We start from the raw sequence: 15,967 nt of genomic DNA, 5'->3' as shown, positions 1-15,967 counted from the left end.
TGGCTTCCCAGTGACTTGTATAATGATGTGCTGACACTGCACCTGGGTCGGTTGCCATGCCCTCCTCTGAAGAGGAGTAAGGATTGCCAGCCCTGAAGAATAACGATGCCTGGAAGTGGATCAGGCTTGCTTTGGGGTTTAGTTTTAATCCTTTTATTCTTCAACTAAGGTGGAAACCAGTATTGGATTCAGTCAGAGTGGGTACCGCGAAAAAAAAAAAAGAAGAGGCAGCCAGAATTATAGGAATACTATTGACGGCATTTACTTACATAATGAAAAAGGTCTTTTTTCGTGTCAAAGTCTCATGGATCTGCAGAGCAACTTGCTCACATCCGTGGTGCCTCACTGTAGCTGACGGGGATCATGAGCTGTGCTGTATCCAGAAACACATACACACCAAACGACTTCTGTGACCACCAGGCTGCCTTTTCGCACACCTTCTTGTGATGATTCTTTTATTTGCTACAAACTAAGAAAAATCTCCTGGCATTCAGGAGCCGGTGTTTTGACTGCTGCCCTGGCACAACCCTGAAAACACGCTGGATGGGAGAGCAGACAGTAAATTCCCAGAGCTTCATCTCTGTCTGGAGAAAGTCACTTCACTTGACAGTGCACTGGACAAAGCTGTTTTGAAAGCAGCTGCTTGCCTTTCTCTTTTTTTCTTTTTAATATTTTTTCAAGATACCCAAGTCGGCTGTGAAATGCCATCCCTAGCATGCAGAACAACAACGGCAAAATACGGTGGGGCTTTTACACTTCTCCCCCAACCTGCTGTTCCTGCACATCGTGGACTAAAAAATAGGAAAACAACTGCTGAGGAAGGCTCCCGAGTGACCCCTTGTGTCACATTGCGACTGTCCTTGTTCCCACAATAGCTGCACCAGCCACTGAACTGTGTCATCACATCAAGTTCACAGAAATAAGGCATTTTCACATTGTCTCTGCTTCTCAAAACCATGCAGAGTGGGTGTGGTACATAAGTACATGTGCAGATACATATTTTATATGTATACACGCACACGTATATGTCACTAAGTCAATAACATAAACAACTTGGTGTATATTTTTATATAAAAAATTTACACACAAACCCATTTACTGTTCACTTCCCTGCCCCCCCCTCACTATGCAAAGGGAATGTAAACACACTGTTCAAAATTCAGATGCTCTCAGTTGGCTTCCCAGATGTTTGAAGTTCAATAGATTTTTTTTTTTTTCATAATTTCCTTGGCTTCTTCTAGTGAAGTGCTAAACAACCATTATTGCTTTTTGCCTGCACATTGAGATTCATCTGTAGGCTCTGAACAGCCTCAAAAGTGCTTCAATTTTGCATGAGCACTAAGCTGGGGACTGGGAAGCATTACCCACTGCTGAAGGCCCAGATCATTAGAAAGAGCATGTAAATCCTCTGAACCAGAAATAAAAAGTGCACAGATTTTCTTTGTGAAGTCTCAACTGCAGCTTTAAGTAAAACATGAACCATTGGCACGTTTTTTTCCTGGCCCTTGAAAAAAAAACCAACATCTTTTCTCAGCTGCACGTGCGTCGACCAAAAGAAGGGAAGATTGGGCTTTGACCCAAAAGCTGGAGCTGTTATAAGCTCATACTTATGCTTTCCTATGTGGACGACCTCTCTTCTTCCTGCTCCCTGTAAGTAGCACCAGCCTGGCAGGGAATTGCTTGGGTACTGCCACTCAGGCAGGGTTGCTTAGTGTCGGGATGGCTTGGGTCAAGATGCTTTGACTCGCATTTGTTTCTGTTCCTAGACCTCAGCCTATGTGAATTCAGAAATGATGATGCCCATGGTTGAATGTAAATATATGCTTGTAGTGAGGTTTTCTTTGGAGTCCTGCTACACTGGAGCATGATTATTACTTTTGTATGAGGAAAAAGGAAAAAAGAAAGTGGCAACAATAGGCACGCGTTGTTATATGTTGAAGAGAACAACACATTTTGGAGCAATTTGTGCATATTCGCAAAAAAATGCCGTCAACCAGAAAATAGCCTCCATTAAAAAAAAAAAGCAGGAGGTGCTTTTCCTTTGTCTCTGAACTGTTTATAGGCTGAGAACAAGCAATCCATTGCTGTTCTAAGGTATTAAACGGCAATAGTTCAAGGGTGATGTAAAGCAGTCAGCTGCTGAGGTTGGCTGGGGGAGAAGATAGCAGAGGGGCTGTTTTACCTTCCCCAAGGGGACAAGCCCACAGGGCTGTACTTCCCACCTCCACCATGCTGGCAGGGACCAGGGCACAGGGTTTGTTTTCCACCAGCATTTGAGAACTCAGTTTTGAAATCTTCCCTGCATCTTACACAACTTGGTCCTTCAGATGTTAATGGGAAAAGAACAAAAAGGCCTTGTTTTCACTAAAAGAAAATAAAACCCAAACAGAATGTGTGTTCTTTAATTCCAGTTCAAAGTAAAATCCTTCTGAAGACAACCCTTTGTAATTTTTGTATGAGTCAGTCAAAAAATAGTAGGGGAGCTGGGATTTTCAGTTAACTCTCTACCATTAGCTGGTAATTAGATACCGTAGCTAACTGATGCAAACCAGTGCAAACTTGACATCGGTTTTAAGGCAAACTTGACTTTATTAGGCTGTTGCCTTTATCTGTATTAATTTGAGTTAAGAATGTATCTGTTTCCTAAAGAGAAAGTTATGAAGAGAGCAAAAATAGCTGGAAGCCTTGAATTTAAATATTTAAGCTAATATTTGTAGAAAATAGTTTGTGATCTTCAATGCAGTCATTTCATATCACCAGCCACCCACAATTTACAGAAGAGCAGTATTGAGGCAAAACCAGGTGCGTGCAATCACAGCGTGAAGGATTACTGGATGTTAAAGCTGTTTGCTCCTTTAAACTATCTCTAGATATCTCTCTGTCTATCTATCTTTTGTTAAGATTACAGATACTCTATATAGAAAATAAGCTATAGGCAAAGTGTGCCATTATGCAATCATCTCTGTCCCATTAGGATGCATGGAGTACATTTTTCTCAGCAAGAACTTTAATATTTGAAGCCATTCTTCTTGTGCATAGCCTATTTATTCATTTTTTAAACACCAAATTCCATAGCTTAAGTACTCTGATATATTTGAGCAGAATAACTCTGACTGGGAGGGATCCATCTCTGCAAGAGGGTAAATAAATTTCAATTTTGACATAGCACTGATTTTATTTTTACCTTTATAAAAAGGTTATTTCACCAAGTAAAGTGATCAGCCTCCTGCTACAGAGACAGGTTGTTTATAGCACCTGTGATGAGCGATTAAATAAATCAGACAGGCCATTCTGGACTGTCGGTAAGTGAAAAGATCATCATTCTTGGCTTTGGTCACTTAAGTTTTACCATCAGAGAACAACCTAATAACTAAGGACTGTATAATAAGAAAGCAATCTGTTTACCTTTTATTAAGTCTGTTTATAGTCCTACCACTTTGGTGTGTGGTCTTGGCCACTTTCATGAAGCAAAAATTATGATGCTATTTTAAGGATTTTTGGATGAATCTTTGTATGAAATGTAAGACAGGTGGGGAGTATGAGAACTGAAAATGCTTTCACCCTTTTTGCCAAATACTGTGGAGATAATCCAGCCCCTCCTGAAATTATTGCAAAACTCCAATGTTCTTTTTTGGTATCAGGATTCTCCTTCCACCCTCATCTCGCATTAAAAAGCATGTATACTTACGTTATTCAAATCTGTCCTGACTGAGCAACATTCATAAAGTATTTCTTCACATCCCTCTCCTACTCCTAATAGCTACAAAAAGGAACTGTGAGTCAGAAACCATGGACTGTTTCAGACTGGCACTGATTTATTTTAAGACTGAGCAAGCCACCGCATTTTTATCTGTGTCTAGGTTGAGGCTCTGAATGGGGATGCACCGTGGTTTTCTAAGTTGCATGTCATATAATTTGATTCTATAGCAGCACGTGTTGCATGGACATGCAGAGGAATACCCCTACCCCAGAGCTGTTTTGCTGCTGACTCCCCAAAGCCTTTTCTACGTCATCAAGAAACACCACACCTGCCTTCTGTGTCCCCACTGCACAGCAGGAAGGGAGATTTGGGGGTGCATGCAGTCGGGGTGCGGGGAGGGAGCCAACAGCACTGAATATCACGTTTGGGAGGGTACTCTGAGTACTGATTTCAAGAAATTGAACTTGTAAAAGGCTGCAAGTTACCTGCATGAAAATGGGCTATATTTCCATACTTATTTACAGTGGCTGCGATACACCTGCAATCTATATGCATGTATTACAGTAATGTCTTTTTCCAGACCAGTAGGTCATAAAGTTCAGTCTCCTTGAGAAATGTGTTCTATGGCGTATGTGATTACTAATTAATGAAATACCTTTCAGGCAAATGAAAGCACAAAAGCACAGAAATTGTTTGAACTTCTACTTACAGAGAAAATAAACAAATTATCCATGCAGTTTCTCAGAGTTTGTAAGTGCAGTCTAGTCTTGCACCTAAATAGCTCCTGTTCAGTGTTGTGCCAGAGGGTCAAACACATGCCAATATAATACTTCCACAAAAATTACTCTGTCAAAGTCCTGAGGAATATTTTCACACATGCAGGTTTTAATATCAAGCGCTGAACATTTATGGCAGCCAAAATACACCAAACTAATTTCTTGGCAGAATGATGCTCACTGAGGTGTAAATACTCTGTGACCTAGACTGACTCCAGGTTGGATAATTACATTTGATTAATTGATAATAATCTTCTGTTTTCAGATGTTTACGGTGATCACTTATTGTCTTGCGCAGTCCTATACAGTTGCAGAACCTTCTAAGACATTTTTGTTTCCCATAGAAAGGAATGAATCTGATCAGCAAATCTGTTCCTATTAAAATCATTGGGAAATTTGCCAGTTACTTCGGCAGTGCAATATGGAACCCACAAGTTATTATTGCAGTTACTAATAATCTACCATGATCTCATACAATTACATTACATTTGCATACATTAAAAAAGATAACATTTCTGCCTCTGAAGACCAGATAATCTACCTCACAGTTTGTATAGCCAGCTAAGTTCAGCACTCGGGGACTGCGTGAATGAAGTGTGTCTTTGCTTGATTGTGTTTCTAGGATACAGCTTATAATAAAAGACCATGTATATAAGGCACAATTCCCTCTTCGCTCTTCCTTTTGCTCCAGGAGGGGTAGTAATTTTATTTTGATATATACCATCAGCCAGTGCCTCTCCCCTGTGCTCATTCAGCTGCACACATTAGCGGTAGGCAGACTGAGCAAGGCTCCCTCCGCCCTCTGCCTCTCTCCACCCATTAATCCTTCCTTAATGTGCAAATACAGAAATAAGTAAAGTTCTGGTTCCTCCCTACTCCTTTTCAGAGCCCAAGGGGTATTAGTCCCAGAGATACATTTATTTTATTGAAATGAATAATTGTATATGCTGTGTTACTAAATACGCAAAAGTTGTCATTTATGGAGAACCTATTCAATTCATGGGACTGGGACATAACTGCAGACTGATTATGCCAAATGCCGTAAGCTATCCTCCATCCTGAACTGGACAGAAAACTTAGGGGCAAAAGGATATCTTAGACCGGTTTATTTAGTCTCCTGACGGCTACAGGGTTTTGAACCTCTCTTTAGGGAAATTCCACCAATGCAGTATCTTTTTGTGGTGCCAGGTTTAGGTAAGTGTATTAAATCTGACTGATCTGTGTGTATAAATAGCCTCAGCCTTGAGCAGCCTCTGTGACATCTTTTATAACCCAGCAGATCCAGATCTATATACTCAGGACCCAGAGAGGACAGCAAATATTTTTGCTTTTGTTTTTTTCCTGAGATTTTTTTACTTCCTCATACTCAAGTTGTAAAAGTTCTTACATTGCTTCTCTCTTGGGAATGCTGCAGTTATTCACTGAGATCAGAAAATAAACACTTGTGCAGAAAGAGCCCAGCAACCTGGGGATGCATTTTTAAGGATCTGTGGGTTTTTTCAGTGAACAATCTTAAGATACAATTACCGTTTATTTTGGAGAATTGCTTTCAATTACTTTGATTTTCTGCATTTTCATTTTAAAGCTCTTCTCTTCACAATCTTCTTGTTGCCAGAAATAGGGTGGTGATAATTAGACCCAAAATCTTCACATATCTGTCTTCATACCCAAGATCCAGATGGGCTACAAGAGGCTACAGAAACAGTTCTCACTTTGTTGAATGCAAATCAAGTTTGGACAGTGCAAGCAAATGCTTTTCCCTGTCATATTCTAGCTATTCATCACAGGGAGCGTACGAGTTAAAAATACTATATAGATGCTCTTTATGAATTTATATGCGTTAGAAGGGACATGTCAAGCATTCTAGCTGCCCACATTTCTGTTATCTCCCTTCAGCTGTGTTTGTTACTGCATTGCTTTAAAATAGGAAGATCCTGACTTCTTGTGGATTGTGCCACCATCTACGTGATTTTATTAATTCTGGAAATGTGCAGCTTACTCAAGTGTTGTAAGAAAACATTTATGCTGCATATCTTTGCCTGCTGTATAGTTTAGCCATATGAGGAACTAGATTGAAAAATTCAATATATTCCTAATACAGAAGGTAAGGTAGCGGAGATATTCTCCATGAGAGGGTGACATTTTGTTACTTAGCACTGCGGCAAAGTAGAATTGGCCAATATCAGGTAGATTATATGCTGCATAAATTGCTACTAATGTCTTAATCTGTTTTGTCCTAAGTATATTTAGGCAAAATATAGGGACTCATTTTATAAATTGACTTCTAAATTTGCACTCAGAGGTTGTGCACTGACCTATAACCAAACAATTTGATAAACAGTTGCCTGAACTACAGGCACAGCGTGTCACATTGTCTGGAAATATTGAGACATGGGTTGTTCGGCTTTTTTCTTTTTTTTCTTTTTTTTTTTTATGACTCCAGCTACTGTTCTTTGATGTAGAAGCAGAAGCAGCTTTGACAGGGATAAGATGAAGATCTCTGTTTGAAGTCATCATACCAGGGTTGTCCTGCACTTGGTGCCCATGTGAGGTGGATAAGCGATACACTCCTGAATGAAAGCAGACAGACTGTACCAGCTCCTCTGTGAAATCTGATGTACAGCAGTATGTCAGCTGGTAACAAGGCAGTTGCTATCTGAGGTATCTCAGCAAATTGCGTTTTTTGTAATCTAGCCTAGAAAGGGATTTTCTGTTAGGGGTTACGTTGCAGTGTGTTAGCAGAAGGAATAGGATTGCAAGTTGGCACAACAAAGGAAACGCATCCCTTTGTGCTTGCCCCAGAGTCTGAGGCTGCGTGCATTTCAGCTGGTGAGATGTTTCTCCTGTATCGTTGTGGCTGTGCAGTGAGGTGCCGATGGGCGATGCTGGGAAGCAGTGGTTGAATCAGCTTCGAGTTCTGGCCGTGGATCCTTACAGCCCAGATGATCTCATGGCATCACCAACTGGTTTGACACATTTTGAGCTCTAGGAAAAATACCTTAAAGACAAAGACACAGTGATATTTTTTGCCTGTAAGCAGAAAAAGGTGGCATCTATTTGGTATGTAAAGAAGGTATGCATCTCCTTGGTCATGGCACAACAGTTGGTATTACTCAAAGATCAAAGGCCAAATTACTTTGAATAACCTGAAACCTATCAGTACTTCATGGCTGTCCTAAAAGACATTACCTGGAGTAGCTTGTTATTTTGAATTAGAAAGCATCTCAGGAAGTCAGAGATAAAAAGTTCTGCTGGTGTGTTCACTGGGAGCTATTTATCGTATGGGTTTGTATCTTCAACAGACTATCAGAAAATGGTATTTATGTCCTGAATGTTAAGACTATTTCATAATCATTATTAACCAGTACTGTCATTATGAGCCTGCTTGCTTTAGCCCTCGGGTAACAAAGTTCACTGCTCCATCAAGCTCTGTCATAATCAGCCTTATTATAAAAACATAATATTGTAACCTTCAAAGGCTCCCTGGGCTAGTGCTATGAAAACTGGGAATGAACTGAAGTAATCTTTAGGCTAGCAGCACTTGCACTGGGAAAATACAACCATTTCTATGCATGGAATGTACATGCTTCCACCCCACCCTCTTCATGCTCTTCTCAACAGGACAAAAGCTATCCCTGAGACCCCTTTTGGAGCCAAATTAGCTCATCAAAGCAGAACAAGTTTATAACAGTGTTCACTGCATATCAAATGCCCTTGCACCACTTTGATTTCCATTCTTTGGAGTGCAGTTGCCATATTTTGAGTATTTCATTTCAAGGAGGAAAGCTATTAAGTGTTTCCCCCAAAGTAGCTGATTATTCAATGGCTAAAGATGTCAAGGATAATGAAATAAAAAGGGATCTAGGCTGTGATAGTCTCTAGCAGGAAAATGCATCTCATTAGAAGGCATTCCCACCAGAGAAGTCTATGGTGTTACATGCATGAATTCCTTTCTGCTGTTAAGTTGTTAACCAAGTTTTGGATGCAAACAGCATGCAGCCTCAATGACAGTGCACAACTGTGTACAAACAGTAATTAATCGTTGGCTCCCTGAATGGAGCCTCTGTGAGGCTGGAGGCAAATCAAAGGGCTGGCCTGGTTTCCAGTGCTTGAGGAACGTGCCATGCTGTGCAATTGGGAACATTCAAGTTATGAATATTACCTTGTAAGCCGTGTGGCAGGAGGCTGAGGGTAGCTGGCCTCCACGGGCTCAAGTCTGCGCTCAGCAGAAGGACCTGCCCTTTGGTGTTTGGTGATGGGGACAAACTGTGCACGCTGTGATCCAAGGATCTTTCAGTTGAGTTTCCTGGCAATTCTGGTAGGAAAAAGAAAATCAGTCCCACTACACAAAATACTTTTATGTGAATTTATATATTCAAGGCTGTTTGCAAGAGTGCATTTTTGAAATGGCGATGGTGTTTTCTATAGGCAGACACACATTAGAAGCTTATTGATACTTTGGCATCGGCAACAAAGACCAAATATGCTGACAAGAGGTGTAAGCGCTCTATCCCACCCCGGCCCAGTATCTTGGCTGGAATTAAGAGTGTTTTGAGCAGGCAGTGCATTTTGAGGCAGAGAAAGGGGTTGTGTCAGTATGAAACACAGTGGTTGTAGTTAGAGGATCAACACATTACCAACGCTCCTTGCAGCAGTGTCTGAGACACCGCAATATTTCCTTGCACTTAGAAGAAGCAAAACGGCTTCCCAACAGAGAGTACTGTGTGGGAAATGTGGGCAAATATCAGTCTGCTTGGAAGGATAATGCATGGGTCACTGTCATCGTTGGTGCAACTGTGGGTTTGGAGGGGGTTGCGCTGAGATGTGTTATGAAGGGCAGGGCCAGGGAGACCGTCAGGCACTGAAGTGTATTGCACAGTATTATAAAATCACCTAAAAAATATTGCCGTATCTGCAGTATATATGACAGTAATAGTCCCCAAACTGCAGCTTGCAATAACCATACTGCAGCACATGTGCCCATCATTACAGAATATTGGGACATTTTCTGCAATGGTAAAATCCGTTTTCCTGGACAGTTCAGTGTCGGAGTGAACAGGACTTCTCCCTCTGCTGTATCTGTCTAGCAAAAGGAAATGAAATACAGGAGGGCTAAGGGAGTCATATAAATGGAATGACTCTGTGATCTTATGATATTCATATGAAAATAAAACTGGGCTGGATCATCACTTGATGTAAATCGTCCTAGGACATGGTACAATTTATGTCAGCTGAGGTGCTGTTCCTCTTACTTGTCTAACATATATGTGGTATGTGATCAAAGTCAAAACCACAGTGATTAGTTTTTCATTCACCCACTTCTCTTATTATGCAGGTAAAGTGGTGGGTTTTTGGTTTTTTTTGCCTTCACATCCTTATGACAGCATGTGTTGCTGAGTAGATATTGGTAGAGCTGTAAGGTCTCACAACAACTTTGCAAGCAGAATTCTGTACCTACACTTTTTTCTTTCTATCTGTAAGCCTAATATTAACCACCATTACTTGTACCCTGACAGGTCTGATTGTCCGAGAGGTAAGCATTGAGATTTCCCGACAGCAAGTTGAGGAGCTCTTTGGGCCTGAAGATTACTGGTGCCAGTGCGTTGCCTGGAGCTCTGCAGGCACCACCAAGAGCCGGAAAGCCTACGTCCGCATTGCATGTGAGTGTCTTTGCTCTGTGTGTTAAGTTGATGGTGTTTGGGTGAGGAAAAGTGGAGTCTCCACCATTTGGGAGAGAGATTTTGTTTCTGACCAGTTAGGCTTTGTATTTTCTGCAGTTGTTGACGCATACTAAAATTAAGGCCTTCAGAAGCATTTGTAAGAACTTCAGCTTAACCTGTTCTTAAGAACAAAATCTCCTTCTTCTCCTTTGTGTGGGGGGAAAGCATCAAAAACAATATTTCTTGAGTACAGCAGTTATATGTCTCAAGAAAAGTGTCTGAATTTAATTGTCGTGGTTTAACCCCAGCCAGCAACTAGGTACCACGCAGCTGCTCGCTCACTTCCCCCTTCACCCAGCGGGATGGGGGAGAGAATCAGGAAAAAAAGGTAAAATTCTTGTGTTGAGGAAAGAAGAGTTCAATAGGACAGAAAGGAAGAAAATAATAACAATAACAATAATAAAATGACAATAATAATAAAAGAATTGGAATATACAAAACAAGTGATGCACAATGCAATTGCTTACCACTTGCTGACTGATGCCCAGCTAGTTCCTGAGCAGTGACCTGCACCTCACCCCAGGCAACTCCCCCCAGTTTGTATACTGGACATGACATCACATGGTATGAAATACCCCTTTGGCCAGTTTGGGTCAGCTGCCCTGGGTGTGTCCCCTCCCAATTTCTTGTGCCCCTCCAGCCTTCTTGCTGGCTGGGCATGAGAAGCTGAAAAATCTTTGACGTAGTATAAACACTACTTAGCAGCAACTGAAAACATCAGTGTGTTATCAACATTCTTCTCATACTGAACCCAAAACATAACACTGTACCAGCTACTAGGAAGAAAATTAACTCTATCCCAGCCAAAACCAGGACACTAATGAGTAGGAATATTACCAAAGCAAGCTATGAAATGACATGACAGCTGTTCCTTTCACAGAATCACAGCATGCTTGAGGCTGGAAGGGACCTCTGGAGGTCATCTGGTCCAAACTCCTGCTGAGGCAGGGCCATCTACAGCTAGTTGCCCAGGACCATGTCCAGATGGCTTTTTAATATCTCCAAGGAGGGAGACCCCACCACCTCTCTGGGCAACCTGTGCCAGTGCTCGTTCACCCTCACAGTGAAAAAAGCGTTCCCTGATGTTCAGAGGGAACCTCCTGTGTTTAGGTTTGTGCCCATTGCCTCTAGTCCCGTCACTGGGCACCACTGAAAAGAGCCTGGCTCCATCTTCTTTGCACCCTCCCCTCAGGTATTTGTATACATGGATGAGATCCCCCTGAGCCTTCTCTTCTCCAGGCTGAACAGTCCCAACTCTTTCAGCCTTTTCTTGTAGGAGAGATGCTAGTCATCTTTGTGGCCCTTTGCTGGGCTCTTTCCAGTATGTCCATGTCCCTCTTGTACTGAGGAGCCCAGAACTGGACCCAGCACTCCAGGTGTGTCCTCACCAGTGCTGAGCAGAGGGGAAGGGTCACCTCCCGTGATGGCTGGCCATACTTTTTCGCTAGTACAGCCCAGGATACCATTAGCCATATCTGCCACAAGGGCACATTGCTGACTCATGGTCAACTTGGTGTCCACTAGGACCCCCAGGTCCTTTTCTGCAAAGCTGAAAGTATACGTCTCTGCAATCATATAATAAAGCTGCTGTTCTTTAATGAATAAAAAACTGTGTGTTTAGCATATCACATAATCAGATTGGTAATACGAGTTTGAAAGTGGTCATCTCAACCCTAATATATCATCATTGTTATTCATGGCTACAAACCTCAGTATTTATTTTGAACCATTCCCAGCTTAGAGCCCAAGAACACAGGGAAACTAGCTCCCTGAAAACAGATCTTCATTTGACTGTACAAATATTTAATGTTCATTAATTTTCAAAGAGGTGCTTTTCTTTGTAATAGAGTAGTCACACTGGGGACTCCCATTTCTCTTTCACATGATGAAATCCTGTTTTGTATAATGGGAACAAAATATATCATCCGGAATTGTATCTATCTCTTCCACTGTTTTCACCTCAACAAAAACACATTTTGTGAGAAAAGGTCATTAGAAACTGGGTTTGCAGCATACTTATGTTTCCTGCACTGTGCCTAACAATTTATAATGAGAGAAAAGAATTCTTCCAGCCAAATAAAGCTTTTCACAGACACGTTAGAGGAAAGACTCTCTGTCATTTAAAACTCCCCATTTAGAGCTTGAGTATCCTTTTGTTCTTGAGAAAATATTGCATGGTTAAATCCTCAAAGACGAGTTACTTTCTGTGTAAACATCCAGATAAATATCTCGGACGTTCAGTTTAAATACCCATTTTTTAATGCTTTTAGTCCAAGTAACTGACTTGGAAATAGAGGACCTGTACGTAGTCCTCTGTACCTGTACCTGTACCTAGAGAAATAGAGGACCTGTACCTTTGGGTACAGGACTAACCTCAGAGAATTTCCCCACAGTTAAGGGGAGTTAAAATTATTGTACAGACAGTCCTCCTGCAAAATTAGAAATGGCAGTACATATGTACATAGTGCTTTCCCGTGGCAGGCAACTTTTCAAGACTTTGAGGATTTTCTTTTTCTGTACTGAAACAAAAGAGAGGGATTTCAATTTTCTTTCTTCTAAGCAGTCAGCACTTCAGAGAGGCTTAGCAATGTTTGAACGGGTTTTTTAGATTATGACTCCTAAATTAACTCATTAAGAAGATTTTCGTGTCCTGCCAGTTAGCCCTTGACAGATGACCATTAAATTAACACAGTTTAGAAGTCTGAGTGTAATTCACTTGATGGCTAAGTAACTTTTGTGTACTGCCATACCTATGTACTTAAATTCTATATAACACATAATCATTGTGTATGTATGGAGGTTATTTTATATCACTTGACATATCTTCCCAGGCATCCAAATTTTTATTGAAGGCACTCATAATACAGAGTTTGCTTCTTTTTCTTACCATATTTTGGAGAGAGGAACAGTCAGTTCAGTGATTTTTCTAGAGTCTTGGTGGGGTTTTTTTAGAACAGTCTAATTAAATAAATTCCAGGAAGTTTTATGTGCCTGTAACTCAAATGTGGCTTTGTATGTTACTGAAGTTTTTTAACCTCTTGTTCCTGAATTTGGATTTCTTGGGCAGCTGTGATGCAGGCAAATCACTTAGACTCCTTGGGATTAAGGATTGAAGTGTTAGGCCTTCAAACTGCAGATTTTCAAACAGCAGCAAAAGCATGTTCTCTGCAAAATTGTCCGTTTCCAATTTCACAGATTTCTATAAATGTCTCAGGTAACTCAGGACTATTTTTTTAGGAACTCAGACATATGATGTGGGGTATATGCCTTACTTTGTGATATCATTTGGTCTACAAGATGACTATATTAAACTATGGACTCAGATATACCGAAACTCGTCTGTATTCACAGCCTTGACTTCAGAGCACTGAATCTGTCCTGGCAACATAATAGTTGTTTCTTAATAAACTTTAAACACAGCTGGTAAGTATTCTGATGGTTACACAATGTGCTCTGAGACTGGGATGCAAAGTAGGGTCCATGCAGTATTTATTAATCCAGAAAATCAAGGATGTCCAAAACTTAAGAGGGACAGAAGAGTCCATCTCTCCAGCTCTGTCTGCAGCTATAGTTGCATGTTTGTCACCAATGCGGTCTTCACTTTTAATTGGTACAGAAAGTGAGCACTGACACCTTTGGGAAAGGTGAGGGGTAAATGGAGCATGTAAAGTGCTCTGCTTAAGTTATAATATAATTTATCTTAATACCTGAGCCTGGTGATTTCATCTCAACAGCTACAACTGTAGCATAAGTAGGCATACCTAGCACATTAAGAAAAGCTTCTCTCCTTCTCCCTCTCCCTCTTCCTCTCTTCCTCCTCATCCTCTTTCTCCTTCTGCTCTTTCTCCTTTTTCTCTCTTTTCTCCCTTATGCCCACTGGTCTTATTCTGGAATTATTGTGTCCTCTCAAGGGCTGGAGCTGTACTCCATTAAAACAAACAACAAAAAAAAAAGCATGCAACATCTCTGTTCACTGAGCGTGTAATAGAATTAACTGAAAAGTAATTTGAAAGTGTGAAAAATGTGCATCCTGGAAAACCGGCTTGTATTTGTTTAATGCAGGGTCAGGCATGTGTCAGAAGGTACGTAACAACCTAGTCAATGCAAGTTCTCTGTGAAAATCAATTGCAACATCACTCTGGCCGAGAGCTTCAGTTATTCAGGAAGGGAGTAATCTATAAATATGGAGTGAAGATGCTGCTGGTTTTCAAAGGCTGCCCGTGCTAGCAATATAAACAGAAAAAGAGTCTGAGACTAAAGCCAACATCCTGGCTTCTCTAACTATTCAGGGTATTTAACGGTGTCTCGCCTTTTCACTCCTGGACCATGAGTACGCTATGAAATCACTCCCCTCTGTGCAGGCTGTTTCTGAAAAGGAGCTTTTTTCCTATTTCATGGAATTCATCTTCCTGCAGCTTCGGCCTCCCCATGAGAACAGAGCTGAGCATTTCATCCTCTTAAATTAGCAGATTTGTTGGGATTAATTTTCACTTTTCCATTCTAGATAACTCAGTAACCAACAAAGTAGAGACACCTAATGTATATCTTGGTGGAGCTGGAAAGATACAATAAATTTTCTGAGATATGGGCCTATGAAAGTGCTAAAATGCATTTCCTATTTATTCACACATTTCTTATTTATTCTATGCACATCCTATCAGGAGCACTAGGAGTAACTAATATGCTTTAATACAGTTTTTCTACTCAATTAAAAATATGTTACTTTTGTGGAGGGAGGGAGGAAGGAGGGGGGTTGGGTAGCTTTACCTTTAGCTGAAAAAACCCAAGCCCAATATAAAGTTTTAATGTGAATTTTATGTAACAAGACTGATGTCATTGAACAGATAAAACCTAACAGGGCAAAATTCCTGTTAAAAGGATGAATGAGGTCTGAGCCTGTGTAACTGAGAGTAGAGTTAAACCCACTGGAAAATACATCTGATAAAGACTAAACAATAGCTGCAGGATTTGACCTAATTTTTAGATCAGATAATAAAGGGGTGGCTAAGACAAATTGCTTTGAGCCCATGTGCACAGGGCAACCTCACTTTTCATTTGCTCCAGTGTGGTGTTGCTGTAGCCTCACTGACTTCATGATGTTAACCCATGCCATCCTTGAGAAAATACAGTAAGAATATAAAACCTAAATCTGCTGCCAGGTTTTGAATTTGTTGAAAACCTTTAAGAAGATAGCAGCTTTCTCTGTAATTTCTGTTACCCGATCTTTTTTGGTGTAATGAATGTGGATAGTCTCTTCTTTTCCTTTATTCATTATCTTAAAATCAGAATTTAAAAAAAAATTTTCATTTTAAAAAGCCTTGATGTAGTAAGGGTCTGCGCTTGTTAATCTTTTGTATAATTTGATACTAGTTTCCTATGTACTTATCTAAAAGCCTTTTTTCCCCCAGACATTTTTTCAAAGGACTGTAGCTAATATATGCATGTCAGATACTGTATACTGATAAGATAAATGCAATATAGAAGCATAGACCAGTTCACCTGATGGTTTATCTCCACTTACAAGGGGTATGCAGTCATACAAAGAAACAGATATGAAAAAAAATCACAGATTCTTTACTGACACTTGGTTATCTCACCTTTTAGTACTGGGGCCCATGCTCCACGTTACATTGCTGCAGTGCCTTTCTTCCCTCTCTTCACACACCTAATCCAAGCAATGCTGTAAGAACATGTTCCTGTACCCACAAAAGCATTACAGCACATTGCAATAGATACAAAGTTGGGTGGATGTTGAGATCAGGAGAGGGAGC

At 40.7% G+C, this 15,967-nt stretch overlaps 1 protein-coding gene across 2 annotated transcripts in view; it reads left to right on the top strand.

Moving 5' to 3' along the window:
* The window catches only part of UNC5C (unc-5 netrin receptor C), a 268,557-nt gene that overhangs the window by 176,848 nt on the left and 75,742 nt on the right, over positions 1-15,967 (top strand). For both annotated transcript variants that reach the window (XM_030019891.2, XM_030019883.2), the window contains exon 3: positions 9,993-10,136. In XM_030019891.2, coding sequence (XP_029875751.1) covers positions 9,993-10,136 — 144 coding nt within the window. The remainder of the gene's footprint in view (positions 1-9,992; positions 10,137-15,967) is intronic.

This window comes from Aquila chrysaetos, chromosome 1 (assembly GCF_900496995.4).
Source record: "Aquila chrysaetos chrysaetos chromosome 1, bAquChr1.4, whole genome shotgun sequence".
Lineage (NCBI taxonomy): Eukaryota > Metazoa > Chordata > Aves > Accipitriformes > Accipitridae > Aquila > Aquila chrysaetos.
Note: the sequence above shows the minus strand (reverse complement) of the source record. Positions and strands in the feature narration are given on the sequence as shown.